This window comes from Pistacia vera, unplaced genomic scaffold (genome assembly GCF_008641045.1).
Source record: "Pistacia vera cultivar Batoury unplaced genomic scaffold, PisVer_v2 Contig508, whole genome shotgun sequence".
In the NCBI taxonomy this organism is placed as follows: Eukaryota; Viridiplantae; Streptophyta; class Magnoliopsida; order Sapindales; family Anacardiaceae; genus Pistacia; species Pistacia vera.
Window position 1 is genome coordinate 731303 of NW_022196344.1, and position 22929 is coordinate 754231.

At 31.4% G+C, this 22929-nt stretch overlaps 1 protein-coding gene and 1 long non-coding RNA gene across 2 annotated transcripts; both read left to right on the top strand.

Annotated features, from left to right (window-relative positions):
• The first annotated feature begins 992 nt into the window (after positions 1 to 992).
• On the top strand, positions 993 to 2649 carry LOC116106018. Its single transcript, XR_004124199.1, has 5 exons — positions 993 to 1107; positions 1365 to 1471; positions 1590 to 1657; positions 1818 to 1927; positions 2522 to 2649. It is a non-coding gene; the product is annotated as an uncharacterized LOC116106018 (long non-coding RNA).
• Positions 2650 to 21470: 18821 nt separating this feature from the next.
• On the top strand, positions 21471 to 22352 carry LOC116106028 (disease resistance protein RGA2-like). Its single transcript, XM_031392386.1, has one exon. It carries the CDS (start codon positions 21471 to 21473, stop codon positions 22350 to 22352), a length of 882 nt encoding a protein of 293 aa, XP_031248246.1.
• The last annotated feature ends 577 nt before the right edge of the window (positions 22353 to 22929 follow it).

Consider the following 22929-nt stretch of genomic DNA (forward strand, 5'->3'; position numbering starts at 1 on the left):
CTTATTCAGCCACTTTTTGGTTGTCATTCATAAAATTACATCACGGTGACAGGATTTCTTGAAAATTAACTATTCAGTTTGACCACATTAATGTTGTATGTCATCAAGAAGTTTGATGTCTATTGAAGATAAGATAAGAATTACATTTTAAAGAGAAAACAAGGCATGTCAGCATTAATTTGTGGTGATTAATATTTGCTGAAGAGGGAGCATTAACTTAGAGATACTGCTTAAATTGTGTCATGAAACAAAGAAGTGGTTGAATATTGGCTCAAATTTGGCAAATTCTTCATTAAGGACATGTTGGTTTTTCCTCTTTATAAGCTTATGAAAGTGCTGGCTTATTTTATGTGGAGAAATGCATAGTCTCTAAAGGATTGATTGTGGCTTGAGATTGGATATATTTGGGACTCTAAGCTATTGCAGGGGGTGTGCCTTGTAAATATGTTTTACCTAGTAACATCATCATTCGTGGACTTATTGACCGAAGCACATAAAACATTCTCTCTTGTCTTGTTTTATTTTATCTTTTAATATCAACCTGTTTCTTAATTAAAATTCTAAACTAGTTTCCACAAGTAGTTATTCATGAATTGTCACACTTGAGTTCTTTTGCAACAAAAGTTGTCATTGATTAAGAAAATGTCAAGGTTGGAGTACAATGCATCTCCTTTGCCGTCATTAAAAATATGTACAATGGAACTAGGGAGATATATGGTAATAACACTTACTAATAAATTATTTAAACCTTATCAAGCAATATGTAACACTTTGAAAATTGACCCTTCATTCCAGGGAATTTCCTTCTGATCCATTAGTCTTCCCCTTGCGGGTCCATCACTCTTATAAGCCTAGCTTCTCCATTTTCCAATGTTATTTACCAACTTGGCCATTCCGTTGATTGTTGTATGCTGAGGACTACAAAGAATAGAGATAGTGAAGAAAAAAACAGGGCATTTTGGTGTTAATTTTCTGCTGAATATTTGTCTAGACTCCAGAGGAACTGTAGGTCACCAGATTCTGCTTAATCTTTTTAATATAACATTTATTTGTAGAGTCTGCACGCTGCTGAGAATGACCTTTCAATCATTGTGGGAAGTTTTCCTGGTGAGTTCTTTTGATGGATCATAATCATTGTTCCTATGAAGTATCAAAATTGGCTTTACAGGTTTCACTGCTTTGGCCATTACTTGGCAACTAAAGGTATTAAATTTCAATGGCTATTGCTTTATCATATATTTAGGTGCTGGTTCTGTAAGTATGGCTAAGCCTTCTCTTTCTTTGATTGTTGCAGGCTATAGATTAAATTAGGACAGCCTAGTCCAAATTTGTTGAAATGATTAGTCCTTGTATTTGTTGGGCAGCTACAAACGCAATCCAGAAGTTATCAATGCATCTTAACCTTGAATTTCACATCTAGAGTTCTGGCTGCGTAAAAAAAATCTATCGATGACTTCCTGGCCATGTTTAGGTATTTCTTCTTGCAAATGTTTTACTCATAGTTAGGGACAGTTAATTCGATCTGCTTTAAGAATACATATGCTTGAGATATTCATACTCTGGTTTTCTGTTATTTATGTGAATTGCAGTCATGATGTCACAGTCTACCAGACCATGGAGTCCAGAAACATGAATGAGATAGAAGAATTCCAAGCAGGTAAGAGAAGTGGTTAAAGCAGTTAGTTGTTATTTGTAATTCACTAGTAGAGAAATTTTTTAATGAAATTTCATGTTACTCATTGGAAATAGAAACGTATTTTAATCTTTATGGATTATATCATCTTCTTTCTAGTTTTTGACTGATTATATATATTCAGCCTTTTGTGGATGCAACCATGGTTTTATCCAATTAAGCATCTCAGCCCAGAATTTCAGCCTATCATCAACAAGGGTTGCCTGTATGAAGAATCCTATGAATGATTATTTGGTAGAATCTTTTTGCATAGGTACTTCTTTTTCAATGTTGTACTACATGTTGATGAATCTTCCTTTTATGAGAAATCATTGTAATATATGACAAATAAACTTGCCCTATAAGTTTTATTATTTAGTCATATTCTTCTGTTTCCTGTAAAGAATGAAGGTTTCAAGTCTTTTGTTTAAAAGTAGAAATCCATTTCATGCCTGCATTTCTGTAGACATATTTCAGATCATGTTTCCAAAGTAGCAAAAACTGTGTTGCTTAAGATGACAAATTTTATGATTCTTGTCATGATAATCGTTAATCTCCTTCTAAAGTTATGTCATGTTATCTCATGAGCACAAGGTATCTTCTAAAGGAGATATATACTATGTGGCAACAAGATGTGACAAGTCTCCATTTCTTCAGTTTTGAAACAGCATGTATTACATAGACAGGAGCTTACGCTCAGTCAAATTGAATGCATTTTTTTTTTTTTTTTTTTTTTTGCATTACTTTGCAACAAAAGGTATTATACTTCACTGGCTATTGCTTTATCGTATAATTAGGTGTTGGTTCTGTAAGTATGGCTAAGCCTTTCTCTTTCTTTGTTTGTTGCAGGCTATAGATTAAATTAAGACAGCCTTGTCCAAATTTGTTGAAACAGTTAGTCCTTGTATTTCTTGGGCAGCTATAATGCAATCAACAAGTTATCAAGGCATCTTAACCCTGAATTTCACATCTAGAGTTCTGGCTGCATTAAAGGACTTGTCGATGACTTCCTGACCATGTTTAGGTATTTCTCCTCGCAAACGTTTTGCTCATAGTTGGAGACAGTCAATTCTACTTTAAGAATATCTATGCTTGATATATTCATACTTAGGTTTTCTGTTATTTATGTGAATTGTGGTCATGATGTTACAGTCTGGCAAACCATGGAGTCCAGAAGCATGAATGAGATAGGAGAATTGGAAGCAGGTAAGCAAAGTAGGTAAAGCAATTAGTTGTTATTTGTAATTCACTAGTAGAGAAATTTTTGAATGAAATTTCATGTTGCTCCGTTGGAAAAGGAAACATATTTTAGTCTTTTTGGATTCTATCATCTTCTTTCTAGTTTTGTACTCATTATATATGTTCAGCCTTTTGTGGATGCAATCATGGTGTTATCCAATTAAGCATCTCAGCCCAGAATTTCAGCCTAACTATCATCAACAAGGGTTGCCTGTATGAAGAGTCCTATGAATGATTATTTGGCAGAATCCTTTTGCACAGCCCAAAGGTACTTCGGTTTCATTGTTGCACTACATATTGATGAATAATGATCATAAACCTTCCTTTTATGAGAAATTACTGTTATCTATGACAAGAAACTTGCTCTATAAGTTTTACTGGTTAGTCATATTATTCTGTTTCATGTAAAGAATGAAGCCTTGTTGTCCTTTGTTTGAAAGTAGTAATCCATTTCACGTCTGCATTTCTGTAGACATATTTCAGATCATGTTTCCAAAAGAGCAAAAACTGTTTTGCTTAAGATACAAGATATTATGATTCTTCTGTCATGATAATTGTTAATCTCCTTCTAAAGTTATGTCATGTTATCTCATGAACAGAAGGTATCTTCTGAAAGAGATATTTACCATATGGCAACAAGACGTGACAAATCTCAATTACTTCAGTTTTGAAACAACATGTAATACATAGACAGGAACTTGTGCTCAGTCAAATTGAATGCTTATTTTTTGGTGAGTTATTTTAGCAATGCCAACCCCTTTATTTTATCAAATTTTCATCACTCTATTACTGGGAACTCCTCAAACAACATCTACTGCATAGACAGGAACCTAGTTTTGCAATGATATAAATCCAAAGAGTGGTAATAAAGCATGCACATGGAGAGTCAAATGGGATGAAAGTTAAGATTTATAGCAAGACAAGTCTCAAATGGTCAGAATGTATCTTATCTCAAAACTCAGCTAGCTACTTGACATTGAGCTTTCTGTATCTCTCCCTTTCTGCATCTGCTTCTCGGACAGCATATCCTGAATGCAAATTTGTGATATTTTGTTTCCAGTTTTGCTGAGATTGTTGGTGTTGGATTTGTGAAGTTTATGATGATTGTATACCTCTAGTTAAGACTTTGTATTCCCATTTTTTGTGATAGTGAAAGACTTGAATCGTGGTTTTTCCTGCTCACCTTGGCAAGGTTGCTTTTGATTATATATTTATATTCACTCAAGAAAGAAAAGAAATTGTTGGAAGCCATATTGCTTTTTAGTTACACAACAATCAACTCGAAGTTGAATTGAAATTTCTTGCTTCTGTTGAGTTGATTAACACATTTGACATTGACAGACACCAATGATTTAATTTCATTGGAATTATATTCAATGTGTCTGACACAAGCATTTATAGAAAGGACTCTTGCTGAATTAAAATATGATTGAAATCAAAAGTTGGCTTATGATGAGTACCGTGGAGGATGATTGACAAAAAAATAATGAGACTATGTGAACAAATTGTAATCTTCATTAACGAACGTTTTCTTGTCCCTTTCATACATTAAAGAACGACATGGCATCCAAGTGAAAGGGTGTGTGACAGTGCTCTGTCATTCTTGTTTCATCTGAAACCAACATTACCACCCTGTGAACATTGGTATATTGACTGAACCACGTCATTTGTGTTCTTGTCTTGATATATACTCCTTCCGTTTTCTTTATAATTGTCGTTTTGAGGGTATTGGTTTTTTCCAAAATCAATAACGTTACTAACTCAACCCTCTCTCTTGCTCGACATTTGCCTCTTTTCTCTTTCACTGTGTCTCTACCTACATCTCTTTTCTCTCTTTCTCTACTCTACCCCTCATCTCCTCTCTCCACTTTTTCTATGGCCCACATCTCCTCTCTCTTTCCCTCATCTCCTCTCTTCCACATTTTTAATCACCCACATCTCCTTTCTCCCTTTCTCTACTCTGCCCATCATCTCCTCTCTCCACTTTTTCTATAGCCCACATCTCCTCTCTCTCTTTCTCCATCTCTTCCCCTCATCTCCTCTCTTCCACATTTTTAATCGCCCACATCAGAATTAGAGAGATGGAAGTCAGTAAAAAGAGATGGCCATGGTGAGTGACAAACAGGATAAAAGAAATGGAAGTGAGCGACGAATAGAAGAAAAGAAACGGTAGTAAGTAAGAGAGAGAAAATGACAATATAAACATATTAATTATTTCAGTATTTCACACATGTGTACATAACGAGAAAAACAAAATTTTCCTACTTGCAATATCAGAGGAAAAAGTTAGTTTAAGGAGAGATAAAATTGATTTATCAAAAAGTGTGCAAGACTTAGAGAGTATATAATTTGTCTGATAGTATCTTTGGTTTGGACATTGTTACTTCATACTTAATTTCGCATGCTATAAGGATTATCTATATTAACTTGTTACAGATATACTATTGAATTAGAACAAGTTTATGGAGGTTTTATATCAATTCAAGGATTTCTGAGCATCTCAAAAATACCACTACGTTATTTGATTTAGGTTTACAAATACTCAATCAAGATATAATAATGGACCATGTTCCAGAAGCATTCAATAGCCCATTAACAATACCGGCCAGTAATGAATCAGAACCCCTCACTAGCACATCCACCATTACTGGTATTTTTCTTGACATTTTCTTAACTATGATAGTAATCAAACGAGAAAGCATAGCACAGAGCAGCACAGTCATGGTCAATGCAGCAATGCCTAAATTACTATGATTGATGTATCAGTACAACTAGTATATTTCACTTCTAAATGTATCTTTCTTTGATAATATTAATCTATAAGTGTATAATAGATCTTAAGATCGAAACTTTGTTCATACCAAATTTGAGATACGATTGCTTTGAAAAACCCGTTTTATATTTAGAAAACTGCGTTTGGAAAACACAATTTTTTTTTCCCTAAAAAATATCGATGGATCAAAAACTGTCATATCAATAATGAATAAATGCCATTAACAATCAAGAATTGCACATTGAATATTTGTAATGTTTTCTATGGTCTATTTAACCTAAGACTACCCATCTCAAGCTTTCATTTCTACCAAAGCCACATTTTTGGGGGGGAATTGTAGTCAAACTCTTGACATCTAATCAACATTCAGAAAACCATTCAGAAATCATTCATTTTCTTAATCACTCAACCAATAGAATAATTAAGGTGTACAAGTATAATCTTCCCTTGGAGATTGTTTAATAAACGTAAAATTTATAAGTTATATGTTTGCTAGAATTTAAGACAGTTGCAAGATTCAATGTGTGAAATATCCAATCTAGAAAACTTTCAACAACTTCTACAAGGATTAGGAAAGTTAATACCTCAATTTATGCAGCTGCAGTGGCTGAAGGAATTGCCTGAGCCTTTGAGTTAGCTAATTTAGAGACTTCTGTGTTAGCAAATGTTGGAATCTTAAAAACCTACCACAAGATATAGGGAAATTGACAAGTCTGAAGCGTTTGTTATTAAGTCAGGATTCACTGAATCAGGTGACAGAAAACAGGAAAAGTTGGTCTTTGCTTGATGCAAGTTTAATGAAGATAAAAGGATAAGTCCGTGACAGTTGGTATCAGAGCCTCTCACACTTTCCTCTACACAAGACAGACGTGATTCAAAACTAGAGATTGGAACATTGCTGTCGACAATCTCTTCACGACCTCGCTCCTGTACGGGTTGGATCTTCTTGATCCCTTGATGGAGCCTTCCTTTACCATTGTATGAACAGACGTTTTGATACCAACTATCACGAGCTTATCCTTTACCAAGGAACCCATGCGGCCTTAGCACTCTCAAAACTATGCTAAGCAGCCTAACTCACGCACGCTATCTCAAGGCTAGAGAACTCTAGAGAGAAATAACAATGGAGAGAAGAGAAGAAATTCCAGGAAAGCTTGTAAGTCTATTTATAGGCCAAGTCCTCCCGCGTGAACGTTTAGGATCTATTTACATCAATGGTCAAGATTTATCATGTATAAGTGTGTCATTTTGAAGAATGTGCCATTCTTGAGATCTCTTTCTGTTGTGCCTTTCCATAAGTTGGGCCTTTATAGAAGACTCCTTTGAATGGGTTCATGGGCTTTTTGGGCTTTTATATCCTTTCACTATACCTGATTCCATTTCCAGCATTGTCCAAAGATGATGAATTAATTTGCTTTAGTGACACGAAGAAACAAAGTTGGACGATGAACTTTGAAAATGAATGCCACATTTCACAGCTCAAATCAGCTGAGTGAGAACCCTTTGTAACTTCCGGTTCTTTATTAAAAACTATTATCTTCTTAAACTTTGAACCTGCCAAAGATTAAAATTCTTGAAACAAAGCAGTTCCTACATGCTGATCAATACCCTACCATACAATCTGGCTACAGGCTAGTATGGAGAACCGATTTTTTCTGTTTAAGAAACAATAACATTCTTTTCAAGATTATCTTATAAAATTTTGTAAGTACTGAAATAATTGGCCCCTAGATCAAGCGGCTTGATAAACAATCAAGTATATAAAAGCAAAAAAATAAAAAAAATAAAGAAAACAGATAAAAATAGAAGAGACACAATAATTTACATGGTTCACCCATTTAGGTTATATCCATGGTAAAAGTATAATAGAGATTTTTCACTATAAACAAAAAAAAAAAAAAAAAACAGTGAAAGATACAATCTCTCTCATAAAATTATTAAAAAATAGATATTCATTGAGTTCCACCGTCTATAAACTTGATAGATGAACTTGAAATTGTAGCATTGAAATCCTAATTTATATTGGTGAAGCAACACTTAAGCTCCATTGTCTAATCAATACATAAATTGGAATTGAAATGACTATGAATATGAATTGAAACTGCTTTACTCCAAATGGTGAAATCGAAATTGTCTAATCAATACAAATTGAAATGACTATGAATATGAATTGAAATTGCTGTACATGAAACGACCAAATTTTAACATGAATTATTTTTTATTTCCTAAATTAGTAATTTTTTTTTTTTATTGAATTTGTAATAACCAGCTGTCCCAGCTAATTCCTTCCTCAGTCTGGCTAACCGCGGTTCAAAGTTGAAGCAGCCTAATTTTAGGCGAGTCAGTATTTAACCCCAGTCCACCCATTCAAACTCTTACACAGTGACCATTGGATTCCAGAATTTGTCTACTGTGTAATCATTGTTATCAAGAACTTTACATCAACTTTCACACCACTATTTCATTTCATACTTTCAATATTTATCCATTTAAGAGGGGGTAGAAACACACCTTTTTTATACTCCTTAATTTTTATCTTACAGTCTAATTTTATAAATTTTTTCTTATATTTTTATACTTAGCTTACAAATTAGTTAACTAGCAAATATGTAGTTAGCTAATAAATAGATAGATAAGACCTATAATGAATAAGTGAGATAATTAATCAATTATAAATTATAATATCAAAATTATAAGAAAAAATTTATGAGAAAATATAAAAATAAATAATTTCTTCTTTTTACACTCATCATCATAGTGAAAATGATAGAAAGTATAAAGAGATACGGTAAACACATTACATATTCACATTTTCTTTTTATATCTTTAATTTTGATTCATCGTAATTGCGAAACGCCAATGTCTCATAATAGATGTTTTTTCTAGTCCTATGAGGTGATAGGCCGTGTCCTAATCCCTCCTTGAAATCTGAGACGACCCAAGGAGTATTTTACTTTATTCAATAAATCAAAATTAATTTATCAATTAAAATCACCTTGTCCCCCTGATTGTTATAGAAAAAAACATGCTCCCGGTTTTTCATCTTGACTGGCCCGGCTCAGTGGCAGGTTCCCAGTCCGATCGGTTGAACCGGAGGCTGGGTTTTAAAATATTGCCTTTAATTCACCTTATATATTTATATTGCATGGGACACCAAATGAATCTTTCACAAGTAGACGACTTTTTCCTACTCAAATAATAGTGTAATGATATTTTTCAACTAAAAACGTTTTCAAATATAACTTTATTATCCAAAACATAATTCTATTAGTAAATTTCGTTGTAAAGAAGGGTAAAATTATATTCACCTCCAACCATTTATTAGCCACCACATAGTTAGGATTTCATGTTTTTAGGCTAAATTCTGACGGCCAAAATTTAATCTGACACCAGTCCACCACTACTTAAGTCATCGACCTCCACTCTATAAAACTCTTCTACTCTCGGCACTTAGTAGCCTCCGTTTGCCGATTGTGACTCACACATATAGTCGCCCAATTTATTCTTTAGAGAGGTTTTTACCAATTTATTGTTTTCCTTTTTTAGTAAAATTTAAAAAAAAAAAAAATTAGCTTTAACGTTACTCCGTCTCACTCTTTAAATTCACAAAAACACCCTCCAAATAACAAATAGCAACTGTTATAAACCCGTCAAACATGCAACCTGTCACTTTAAGGGCATTTTCGCCATTAAAGAAAAAGAGGATACTCTTTACGTGCACTAATTAGCCGGATGCCCATTTTTCTTGGTCCTTCATTTGATACTACTTCTTCAGAATAGTTTTGACGTGGTATCCTCTGATTGGCCTGTCACAGTTTCTTATTTCTTTTAATTGACTGTGCGCCATTAACTTTACCCACTTTTGGGTTATCACCAGAAACTTTTTTATTATTGAATTTATTCTATCACCATCTCAATTTGTCCCGCGAAAAAGGAATGTTATTAACAATAAGTAAAAGAGTAAAGAGATTCACTATAAATTTCTGAGTTAGAGTTCTCTTAAATACTAATAGGAATGATTATTAAAAATATTTACTTGATTATTCACTTTAATGTCTCGAAAGATTAGTTGAAATATGTATAAATTAATTCGGACAATCTCAATCACAAAAAAAAAAAAAAAAAAAAAAACAAATATTATGATGCACATTAGCAATGTAATTTGACCATTTTTATTATTTAATTAAATTATGAGGAATATATATATAACAAAATTATTAAAAAATAAAGCACAAGATACCAAGACCCAGCAAGAAAATGACCTACTTCATCTTGGTCGTCTTTCTAATAAATTATTGATGAGTGATCATGTAAGAAAATGCTTTTACAAACCATGAAACACGTTTTGGTTAATTATAAGAATATTTACTTCGAAACTTTTATGTACAAAACGCGTTTGGATCCACCTGGAAAGCATTAATAAGCTAGGCTCAGGTGCTTTCTTTTAGACTTTTTATCGATATTGACGTGGTGGGTCTCCACTGTAATCAATTATTTACAGTAAAGTTAAAATGAAATGATTGATGTTCACTGTAATCTCTCTTCTTCTTCTTCAGTTTTTTTCTGTCTCTCTATCCTTCAGAAATCACTCAAATGAACGTGTTTAAACTATAAATGATAGGTAAGAATTGATCAAAACACAGCTGCTTGGCCTTCACCTTTTTTAGTAGGAGGAGCAGAGCTTTGAATTCTATAAACTCAATGTAAGCAAGGTGCTTTACTTAGTATCTATGCCAATTGAGTTGTTAAGAGTTGGGGTTTTAATACTATACACATATAACATTTATCGTATAATATGACGTGGCAAAAGATGGTTGGGTAAAAGTTTATTTTTAATTTAAAATCAATCAATTAGCTTTTGTCAAATCAAATTATATAAAAAATATTATATAAAAGTGTTGTAGTATAATATTATACTTTTTTAAAATAGTCATACTTGATATACATTATTAAAAGTCGTATATAGAGTTTTTAAACTTAGCAAGCAAAAATAAAAAAAGAAAAGAAAAGAAAAAACTTTCATCCCTTATAAGTGTTACGAATCACCATTTTGTAATAATTGAAAGACCAAAACACCACGTATGAAAATCAATTAACCATTCCATATGGGATGTGGTATTTGATAGATTATTAACCACTATCGGTTGAGAGTTATGCCCTCAGCAGATTTATTTTCTATAAATATTATAAATATAATGAATAAGAAGTTATTCATTCATGCATTAATGTGTTCAAGTTTTCTTCTTATTTATAACAAAGTCATTATTTAAAGTCCTAGAACCAAAGTTTAGAACTATTAATATTGTGAAGATATAAGAGACATAATTTTTAACTAAAATCCAAACTTTGTTCATGATCTAAAAATAAAGCTGGACACTTTAATTTTTAAATAAGATTGTTAGTAAATTACTTCAATAGGGAATGATAAACAATCAACTATATATAAGCAAAGAAAATAAAGAAAACGGATAAAAGTACATAAGACACAACGATTTACATGGTTCACCATTTGAGTTACATTCACAGTAATGGTATAATACAAATTTTTCACTATTAATCAAAGAAGTTGAATGATACTATCTTTCTCACAAAGTTAATGGAAAATCCAGATTTGTGGGGTTTTGAAATCGACATGTTTGTTAAGTTAGTCATTCCCGTCCAAAAACAAACTTCAAAGTGATCTGAAATAGCAAGAGTTTTAGACAATCTAACTTGTTTCTATTGTCGCTGAAATTCTGGGTATAAGTAATAGAAGTTGGAGAGAAAATTTGGTTATTTGAGAGATGAAATGTAAGAGAGAAAGTGATGCTAATATGTAACTCATTCCATTTCCAGCATTGTCCAAAGATGATGAACAAGGGATGATTAATTTGCTTAAGTGACACTAAGAAGCAGAGTTGGATGAACTTTGAAAATGAATAGCACACTTTACAGCTCAAATCACTTGAGTGAGAACTGTTTGTAACTTTTGGTTCTTTTTTAAAAACTATATCTTCTTAAACTTTGAATTTGACAAAGAATGAAATTCTTGAAATAGAGCAATTCCCACGTGCCCATCAATACCTGCCATACAATCTGGCCGGCTAGTTATTAAGAACTGATTTTCAAGATTATCTTACAAATTTTTGTAAGTAATGAAATAATCAGGCCCTTGATCAAGCGGCTTAGATAAACAATCAAGTATGTGAAGTCTTATGCGACGTGGTTTTGACTTAAACTGGGACTTCAATTGTATTGACTGTATTTTCTCACTTAAGCTCAATTGTCTAATCAATACATAAATTGAAATTGAAACGACTGTGAAGTATGAATATGAATTGAAATTGCTTTACTCCAAATGGTGAAAGCTTCATCAAGCTTGTCCCTTTGTTGAATATAAGAATATTATGCTTGAAATCTCTCACATCAATTAAGTTGGAATTTAATGAAAATAAAGAATCATTTATAGTAAAAAATTAAATTATTATCAAAATCAAAAGAAAAAGCACTAGTCAACAAAGGTGGGCTTAATATTTATGAGAGTTGCCCAAGTGTCTGTGTCCCTCGTTAACAAAATGAGTAAACGACATATTCCCACCCAACTTTTAGTGACAGCCGTTGATACCTTGGTTTCATAAATTACAGATTTTTACTCTTAAACGGACTCTCTTCCTAGCAGATGGGTTCTGACATGGGGCAATGAATTCATTTCATAAATTACATATTCTCACCTTTAAATGGACTCTGTTATTAACATATGGGTTCTAACATAGGGTTCCACCATCGATAAACTTGATAGATGAACTTCAAATTGTAGCATTAAAATCCTAGTTTATATTGGTGAAGCCACACTTAAGCTCAATTGTCTAATCAATACATAAATTGAAATTGAAATGGCTATGAATATGAATTGAAATTGCTTTACTCCAAATGGTGAAATTGAAATTGTCTAATCAATACAAATTGAAATTGAAATTGCTTATTATGTAATATTTTTCAAAAATAAATAATATTTTTCATATTTTTCTATTTCTTTTTACATACACCACCATAATAATAATGAAAAAAAAGTGTAAAGAGATGTGGTATACACATCACATTTTCTTTTTATAATAAAAGAAATGTTATATGCGCACATCACGCCACTTTCTCTGTTGACTATTTTATTTCACATTTTTAGTATGAATAAAATTTGATTTATAATCTAATTTTATGAATTTTCTTTTAAAACCTTGATAAATTAGTTCGTAATTAATTAATTAGTAAATGAATAGATAAGACCTATAGTAAATAAACAAGACTTATTTATAAATTGAACAACTATAAATTGTTATGTTAAGATTACAGAATTTAATTACCCTTGTAATATTGATCTATTTGACAGAGATAGTACTCCTTTACATTTTATTGTGATACGTGTATAAAAAAACAAATATAAAATAAATAATTTCTTCCTTTAAACACATAATAGGAATCATAATGAAAATGAAAGAGAAGAAAGTATAAAAGAGATACGGTACACGCACATCACATCGTAATTGCAAAACGCCAATATCTCATAATAGATGTTTTTCTTAGTCCTCTGAGGTGATGGGCCTTGGCCTAATCCCTCCTTGAAAAATGAGACGACCCTAAGGAGTACTCTACTTTATTCAATAAATCAAAATTAATTTGTCAATTAAAATGACCTTGGCCCTGGAAAATACCATGTCCCCCTAGGCTTTTCATCCTGATCGGCCTAGCTTAGTGGCTGCTTTTCGGTCCAACCGATTGAACAGAACGAGTCAGGCGGGTTTTAAAACATTGCCTTCAATTCACCTTACATATATTGCACGAGATGTCAAAAAAATCTTTCACAAGTAAACGATTTTTTTCCACTCAAATAACTGTTTAATGAAACTTTTTCACCCAAAATAGTTCAAAATATAACTTTATTACCTAAAACACATTTCCGTTAATAAATTTTATTGTGAATGATAGAATGGTCTAAAGTTTATTATAAGTAAGGGTAGGATGATACTCACCTCCGACTGTTCGTCGGCCACCGCATAGTTAAGGTTTTATTTTTCTAGACCAAATCCAACTAATTAATTTCAACAACCAAAATTCAATCTAATATAACCAACTCAACCATTAGCCCTCCACTCTATAAAACCACTATAACATCGACACTTGATAGCCCTCATTCGCCAGCTATGACTCACACATATCGCTGCTCAATTTATTGTTTATAGAGGTTTTTACCAATTTATTTTTTTCCCTTTTTAGTAAAATTAAAGAAAATTAGTTTTAACGTTAAAATTCCCAAAAACACCATCAAAAGAACAAATAGCTACTGCTATAAACTCGTCAAACACCAACCTGTCACTTTAAGGGCATTTTCACCATTAAAGAAAAAGAAGATACTCTTTACGTACACTAATTAGTCAGATACATATTTCTATCGGTCTTTTATTTATGGATAATACTATACTGATAATCCGATCTCATAGATTTCCTATCACAACTCTGATGTTATAGCTCATAAATAGGCTGTATCAGCTTGCTATAAGTCTATCTACTCAATTGTTAGTTGTGAATTGTGAAAAAAAGTTTGTAAAATTAGTTTATAGTCCACCTTTATGCTTTATTTATTGTTGCTTTTTAATAATAGTTGTGAGGTGATAGCCCTTGGTTGGTCTGTCATGGTTTCTCATTTACTTTAAGGGAGAACGTCATTTTCCCACCCAAGATTTGGCAAAATGACACTTTCCCACCCATTAAGTTTCAAAATGACACTTTCCCACCCTTCGTCAAAATTTGTTATGTTTTCTGTTAATATTTGATTAAAAAGTACCTTTAAATATTTGACTTTATAAATTTTTTTGATATATAGTTTTTATTATTTAATTAAATGATGAGGAATTAATACTATATACAATAAAACTTTTCTATAGTGATATTCTATATAAGAATAACCTTTATATAGTCATAAAAAAATTTAGTCTCAACTTATAATAATTATAAATAAAAATAAACTCTATATTGTAATAAGTTATAATTTTTCTAATTCTCATCTTAATAAACTTGCCTCCACATAGTAATAATTATATGTATATTGTAAAAAATATATACACTATATTCCATTAAAGATTTAAGATGAAATAAAATATTTATCTAAAATTGTTTTAGATAATGATTTATGTTTTTGAGTTGTTATCATATCTTTTAACTTACAAGTACGTAATAATTCGTTAGTGTGAGCACCTTCTCATTGAAACCAAAATATTTCTAGCTTTTGAAGCATGTTTAGAGCTTATTGACACGAAACTTTTGTATTTTCATACTATCATCCTCAGAATTATTTCATTTCTCTTATTGTCTAATTGTAGCAATGTGAATTTAAATCCTAATATATTATACTAAAACGTGAATTATAAAATAAGAAATCAAAACAATAATTTGTATAAGTACATCTCTAATAAGTTATATATATATATATATATATATAATATATATAAGAGAGAGAGAGAGAGAGAGAGAGAGAGAGAGAGAGAGAGAGTAAAACCTCTCTATAGTGATACTCTATATAAGAATAAACTCTACATAATCATAAAAAATTCAATTCTCAATTTGAGATAGTTATAAATAAGAATAAACTCTACATTGTAATAAATTATAATTTTTCTAATTCCCGTCTTAAAAAAAGTTGTCTCCACATAGTAATAAGTATCTGTATATTGCAAAAAAAAAAAAAAAATGTTATGTTACATTAAGGTTTAAAGTGAAATATAATATTTATCTAAAGCTGTTTGAGATAATGTTTTATGCTTTAAAGTTGTTATTATATCTTTTAACTTGCGGGTAGATTACTCGCTAGCATAAATATCTTCTCGTTGAAAACATATATTTCTAGTTTCTCAAGTATGTTTAAAGCTTTTTGGCACAAATTTTTTGTATTTTTGTATTATCATTCTCATGATTATTTCCTTTATCTTCTTGTCTAATTGTAGTATTGATTTCTTCTTTAGTTAAAGCATACATGATGTATTGCTCATTTAGATGATTGAGAAAGACATTAATATTCATTCGATTAGTATAATGAAGTTGTCGAATCTGATCACTAAATTCTACAATAACTCTTTGATTCTCATCATCTACTTCATTTGTAACTTGCAATTTATTAACATCGGGGATCCTAATTTGGTAATGATTAAAATAATTGGTAATAGTATGTGACTTCACATCAATTTGTTGCATAATTTTGTAATGATTAAAACAATTGGCAGTAATATGTGGCTTCACATCAATTTGATGCATAATTTTGTAATTATACAATTGACAATAGTTTATGGCTTCATATCAATTTGACCATGCAGAAATTGCATTTAAAATTTCATCAATGACACTTATCTCTGTTGGTTTCAAGACTCGATCTTCTATTCATTTCAAAAGTGCACAATTTAAGCGTTGAATTGAAATCCTAATAGTATTAAAACATCAATTGAAATCCTAATATTGTATTACTAAAACATGAATTATAAAGAAATTTTTGTTATCACACCTCTATTAAGTTATAACCTCCTTATAGTAATAAAATTAATTAATCTCATCATTATGACTATATATATAAACAAAATTATTAAAAAATAATCAGCACAAGTTAGCAAGACCTGGCAAGAAAATGACCAACTTCATCTTTGTCGTCTTATTCTAATAAATTATGGAAAATGTTACACTCACAACCTCTTCTCATAAATTTCTTTTACAACTCCGACGTGACAGTTTGTAATTGGTTTATTCGTAATGGGTCATATTTGATAAATTATAGTTAATCAATTGTAAGCTATCACGTCGGGATTGTAAAAGAAAGTTTATGAGAAGAGATTGTGAATGTAATTACTTGTAAATTATTGATGCCCAGTGATCATGTAAGAAAATGCTTTTACAAACCATGAAATACGTTTTTGTCAATGATAAGAATATTTACCTGGAAACTTTACACGAGTGAGCATGTAAGAAAATGCTTTTACAAACCATGAAACACGTCTTGGTCATTATAAGAATATTTACTTGGAAACTTTACAAGAAACGCGTTTGAATCCACCCAGAAAGCATTATTAAGCTAGAATCAAGTGCTTCTTCCTTCCTTTAATCTGGTTTGATAATAATCAACTGGACCCTCTACCCGAGAAAATTTTGTACAAGATTTTGCTTTAGTATTGATCGACAAAGGCAGAGGTTAATCACCTTATGAATTTTGCTTTAACTTTTTATAGTCCTTTACTTTTTTTTTTTTTTTTTTTTTAATCAACTCATGAATTTTAAACATAGATTTTTTACTGGAATTCCAATAAACTTTTGACGAAGAGGGTTAATTTTTGCATTAATTGAGGTGATGATACATTAATGGAGTACAAATGTTTAGATCATAGCCATCTATTCTTTACAATTTTGAAATTCAATTTTTGTATTTTCATACTATCATCCTCAGAATTATTTATTTTTTCTTATTATCTAATTATAGCAATGTCCATTAAAACAATGAATTAAAATCCTAATACATTCTACTAAAATGTGAATTATAAAATAAAATAAGAAATCAAAACAATAATTTATATAAGTACACCTCTAATAATAATAATAATAATAATAATAATCAGCACAAGTTAGCAAGACCTAGCAAGAAAATGACCAACTTCATCTTTGTCATCTTATTCTAATAAATTATGAAAAATGTTACACTCACAACCTCTTCTCACAAACTTCTCTCATAATTTCGACGTGACAGTTCGTAATTAGTCAACTCGTAATAGGTCTCGTCTGGGTTCCACTTAATAAATTATAGTTGATCAATTGTAAGCTATTACATCAGGATTGTGAGAGAAAGTTTATGAGAATAGATTATGGGTGTAATTACTTGTAAATTATTGATGCCCTAGTGATCATATAAGAAAATGCTTTTACCAACCATGAAACACATTTTGGTCAATTAGAAAAATATTTACTTGGAAACTTTACATGAAACGCGTTTGAATCCAGCTAGAAAGCATTATTAAGCTAGACTCAAGTGCTTCTTCCTTCCTTGAATCTGGTTTGATAATAATCAACTGGACCCTCCACCCGAGAAAATTTTATACAAGATTTTGCTTTAGTATTAATCGACAAAGGCAGAGGTTAATCAACTTTTAAATTTTGCTTTAACTTTTTATAGTGCCCTTTACTTTTTTTTTTTTTAATCAACTCATGAATTTTAAACATAGATTTTTTTAGGAATTCTAATAAACTTTTGACGAAGAGGGTTGATTTTTGCATTGATTGAGGTGATGATGCATTAATGGAGTACAAATGTTTAGATCGTAGCCATCTATTCTTTACAATTTTGAAATTCAAGTTCGGTGATATCAATCATGGGCTAAATCCGTGTTTACGTAAACTGATTGAAACGTGGAAAATAGTCAGTTACTCCAAATTGCATCAAACTTTGAGAAAATCAAATGGATCACATGGTGCCACGTCATCTGCAAACATTTAGAATGAATGGACAAAAAAATGGGTTATATAATGTAATGAAAATAAAAGAACTTCGGAAAAAAAAAAAAATTATAGAATCTGTGTAATATTTTGTTAATTGATAGTAGAATCTAGGATGGATGGGATCCTCATTGCAACATCATATTTAGAAAATAGAGTTGATAATGATCCAATTCAATGGAATTACCTTACTGTACCTTAAGGGAAGCGTATTTTTAGCCCCCATCAAGTTGATCAATATCCTCCATCAAAATTGACCACTTTTTCCTAATTTAAAACTTAATTAGGGTTTTGTTTACACCATTTTTCCATAATTTCTTGATTAGGTTTTTTTGTTTATACCACTTTTTTCCAATTTTAAATTTGAAACTTATTTCTTCATATTCATATTCATCCCATTGTGTGATTACTTTCTCCATAATATCAGTAATATATTTTCATCAAACAACGAATGTTTTAAATAAAAAATTATATGCATTTCAATGATTCAGGAAAATTAGGTTATAGGCATTTTGTAATTACCTTTTATATATATTGTTGAGAAGACCAAAGAAATAATGTTTGATTGTGAGCAATAATTTTGTTTTGATATGACTAGTCAAAAAGGCCGGAGCATAACGGTCCCTCCACTTGAGAAAATGTGCTACAGTGCTCAGGCTCCTCACCTAACACAACCACTATCTTCGTGAGTCCCACCCCCAAATTAATCTGAAACCAAATCTATGTCTCGCTTTAAAAAAGGGATGGGGACAAACTTGCACAATTTAATAAAAAATATATATAATTTGTTTTATTGCTAATGTGAATGATAGACTTTTGGACAACTTTATGGAAATTTAATGGGGAAAAAAAAAATTATAAATTGTGCGTGTTTCTTTCTCTTTACAGGTTCCTTATTTGTGCATGATTGTTTGTTTTATTGATTCAAAACACTCTCTAATTCTTTCAAGGATGTCGATTTTCTCTTTATCTTGTTCTAGTATTCTTTAACTTGGAAGTAAATAAAAACTTGGAAGTAAAATTTATGTAAGATACATGATATAGTGCATGACATTGTTCAATTTCTTACAAAGAATAAATGTTTTGCAATAGAAGTTGAGAGTGGTGCAATTCATCAATCGGAAATTTCTTATGAAAGGGTTCGACATTTATACGCAAGAAGTAGTAGTCCAGTTCCTTACTCTAATTTTAATCTTAAAAAATTACATAGTTTTGTGGTTGAAAACGGAAGCTTATTTAGATAGTTTGAGCAATTAACATGTATGAGGACATTAAATTTGAGTGGCTATTTTAGTGAAATTCCAAAAGGAATAAAATATTTAGTGCATTTGAGTTACCTTAACTTGAAGGATAATGGAGCCAAAGAAAAATTGCCAAATTATATTCTTTAAGGTATAGTTAACAAGTCAAATTATGTTACCAAATTATATTCTTTTTTTCTGCATTTGGACAAGGGAAATAATATCAGAATAATTGATCGTTGTCCAAAGTTTTGATCATACATAATTAAGTTGGTTAGGTAGCTAGACAACCCCCCATAAGTTTAAAACAACGTTCCTAACCTCCCCTCATATTTCAAATATTCTCTCAAAACTCTCCTCTCCAATCTCCATAGACATAGGAGATATTATTTCAAACTTCAAGGGTTTGCATGTAATTAACCATGTGATACTGATACATGACATGCATGTATTTGGGATACATACATAGACATAGATGGAGAGGTGGATGAAGTTTGAAAGGGATTTGGCTTTGGGAATCTTGAAATGAAGCCACCAGACCTGGAGGGTCGTTGTTGGGACCACTCCACTTCACGAACACATGGCGCCGTGTTGGATTATTGAGAATTGATTAGGCCAAGGCAAAGTTGGTGTCTTTGGGGGCATTCTGTTGATAATTGAAGGCTGAGGACAACAGAGAAAAGTGATTTTGAAGAGAAAACAGGGCCCTCATGTCTCTGGGGTGACATCAAAATAAATATTTTGATAATATTTTATTAAAAATACGCGTTAAAACAAACGGTGTGGTCAGCTTTTTCCAAAATAATTGAACGGTGATGATTCATTGGAACACAACACAATAAAAATCAAATGAAAGGGTAGAATTTTCACAACACAATTGAACACACCAAATATTTCAATATTTACCATCTTTGATCACGTAAGAGTTAAGGTTTAAAAATTAAAACAAAAATATAAAATGTTTTTTATTTAATACCCTTTTATTCCAGTTTCAAATTTAAATTTTACTTCTTCAGAGTTAGATTTATCTCATTATGTGATTACTTTCTCCACAATATTAATTGCAAGAATCTAAGCAAGAAGGGACAAAAGAGACAAACTATATTGTCGAAGAATACCAATAAACAAGAAAAAAGAAGAAGACTCAATTGAATCTGTACCTTGTATTGTATTTGATCGTATTATAATGATTTATTTATACAAGTGAGAAATAACAAATTAAGGAAATTTGATCAAGGTTGTAATTACATGAAATCATAATAAAAATCAATTATTGATGTTTTAGCTGATTATCTGTGATTGGCATGATTTCAACTTAACAATCAACACATATTGCATCATTAGTGATATATTTTCATCAAACAAAGAATTATTTGAATTAAAAAAAAAAAGGTTTCAATGACTTAGAAAAATTAGATTTAGGGTTTATGTAAGAAATTAAGTTTAAAAATTAAAACAAGGTTATAAAATAGAGACTACGTGTATTTATAAATAATTATGTCATTATTTAGGGTTTAACTTGTCAAATGAAAACTACATTTAACAGTGGGGGGTTACGTTCAATTTGATGGGGGCTTAAATGATTTTCCCTTTATATATATTTTGTAGCGGAGACCAATGGAATAATTTTTTGTTGAGAGCAATAATTTTTTGAATAATACTTTGGGTACTAATGGATGGGTACTAATTTGTGTACTAACTAAAGCATAGTATCCGTACTATGCGCATAGTACGGGTACTATGCTTTAGTTAGTACACAGATTAGTACCCATCCATTAGTACCCATAACATCACTCTAATTTTTTGTTGATATTACTAGTCAATATGGCTGGAGCATAACTTTCCACGTTTCCACGTGAGTGGCCATTAATTTTCTCATCTGCAATAAAGTGGGCTGAGGCTCAGTCCGTGTTGACGTAATCTTAATAATTGAAGCGTCAGATTCTGTAGTCTTCTTTTGTCTATAAAAAACAAATGGAAGGCTGGAATTTTCACAACACAATTAAACACCCCAAGTATTTCAACATCTTAAGGCAATTACCATCTTTTGACTATGGCTGAATCACTTGTCTCCACCATCCTGGGTCAATTGGCTTCACTAGCCACTGAAGAGGTGAAACTTCTTGCTTCTGCTGACAAAGCAGTGGGAAAGCTCACCAGCAATTTCCGAGCTGTCCAAGCTGTGCTTGAAGATGCCGAGAGCAGACAAATGAAGGAGAAGAGTGTGGGAGATTGGTTAGATAAGCTCAAAGACGTTTCATATGATATCGACGATGTGTTGGATGAGTGGATCACTGCATGTAGAAAATTACAAATGAAGGAAGCTGAAAATGCTTCTAAGCTTTGGAAAAAGGTATGTTCTTGCATCTCATCTAATTGCTTTTGTTGCAAGAAAGTTTTCCTACGTCATGAAATTGCTATCAAGATAAAAGACCTAAATGAAAGACTTGGTGATATTGCCAAGGAAAAGGACGGTTTCAATTTTAGCTTGACAACGGGCACTAGACAACTAGAGCACGAAGTAACTACCTCTCTTATTAATTTACGGGAGGTCTATGGAAGAGATCAGGATAGAAATACATTAAAAAACTACTTGTTAGCTGAGAGTAGTCAAGAATCAATCATCTCCACCATTTCTATCATAGGGATGGGAGGGATTGGAAAAACAACTCTAGCTCGATTAGCTTTTAATGATGATGAGGTCAAAACCCATTTTGATAAAAAAATTTGGGTGTGCGTCTCTGATCCTTTCGATGAAATTAGGATTGCCAAAGCAATTCTTGAATCTCTTTTAGGTGGAAAAAAAGATGCAGATGAATTAGAAACTGTGTTAAATGAGATACGAGAATTTATTAAGGAGAAGAAAATTCTTCTTGTTTTAGATGATGTGTGGCTTGAGGATTTTAGGAAATGGGAACAAGTTCCCATTTCCTAAAATTACAAATATGGGATAAGTTTATAGTCCACCTTTATGCTTTATTTATTGTTGCTTTTTAATAATAGTTGTGAGGTGATAGCCCTTGGTTGGTCTGTCATGGTTTCTCATTTACATCCGAATTAATGGTGGATGATATTGGTCCACTCCTGCAGCAAGAAGAAAGATTCGAAAAAGTTTCCCATCCTACCATTCACAAGGAGATATGGCTGCTCATCATCATTTGCTGGTTAATGCGGTGCAATTCTAGATGTTATTTTGTTATTCTCAGGACAATCGTCAACATAATTGTCCCCTTGTAATTTCTTGGGATAGCTAAGAGTGCCAAAACCTTTAATTTTAGGTAGGATAATTTTAAATTAGACTTGGGTGATGATAATACTAAATTAGCTGGGTCAAATTTCTTTTATTAAATTTTTAGCTATTGTTTCACAGGTGACCAAATTGAGTAGTGGGGAACATAAAAAAGAAATTTAGGCAGAAAAATAGATATCCCTGAAAACTTTTTTATGTTCTAAATTTAAAAGCATTACGTAGGATTAACGCATAGTTTACTGTGAAATATTATATTAGGTCA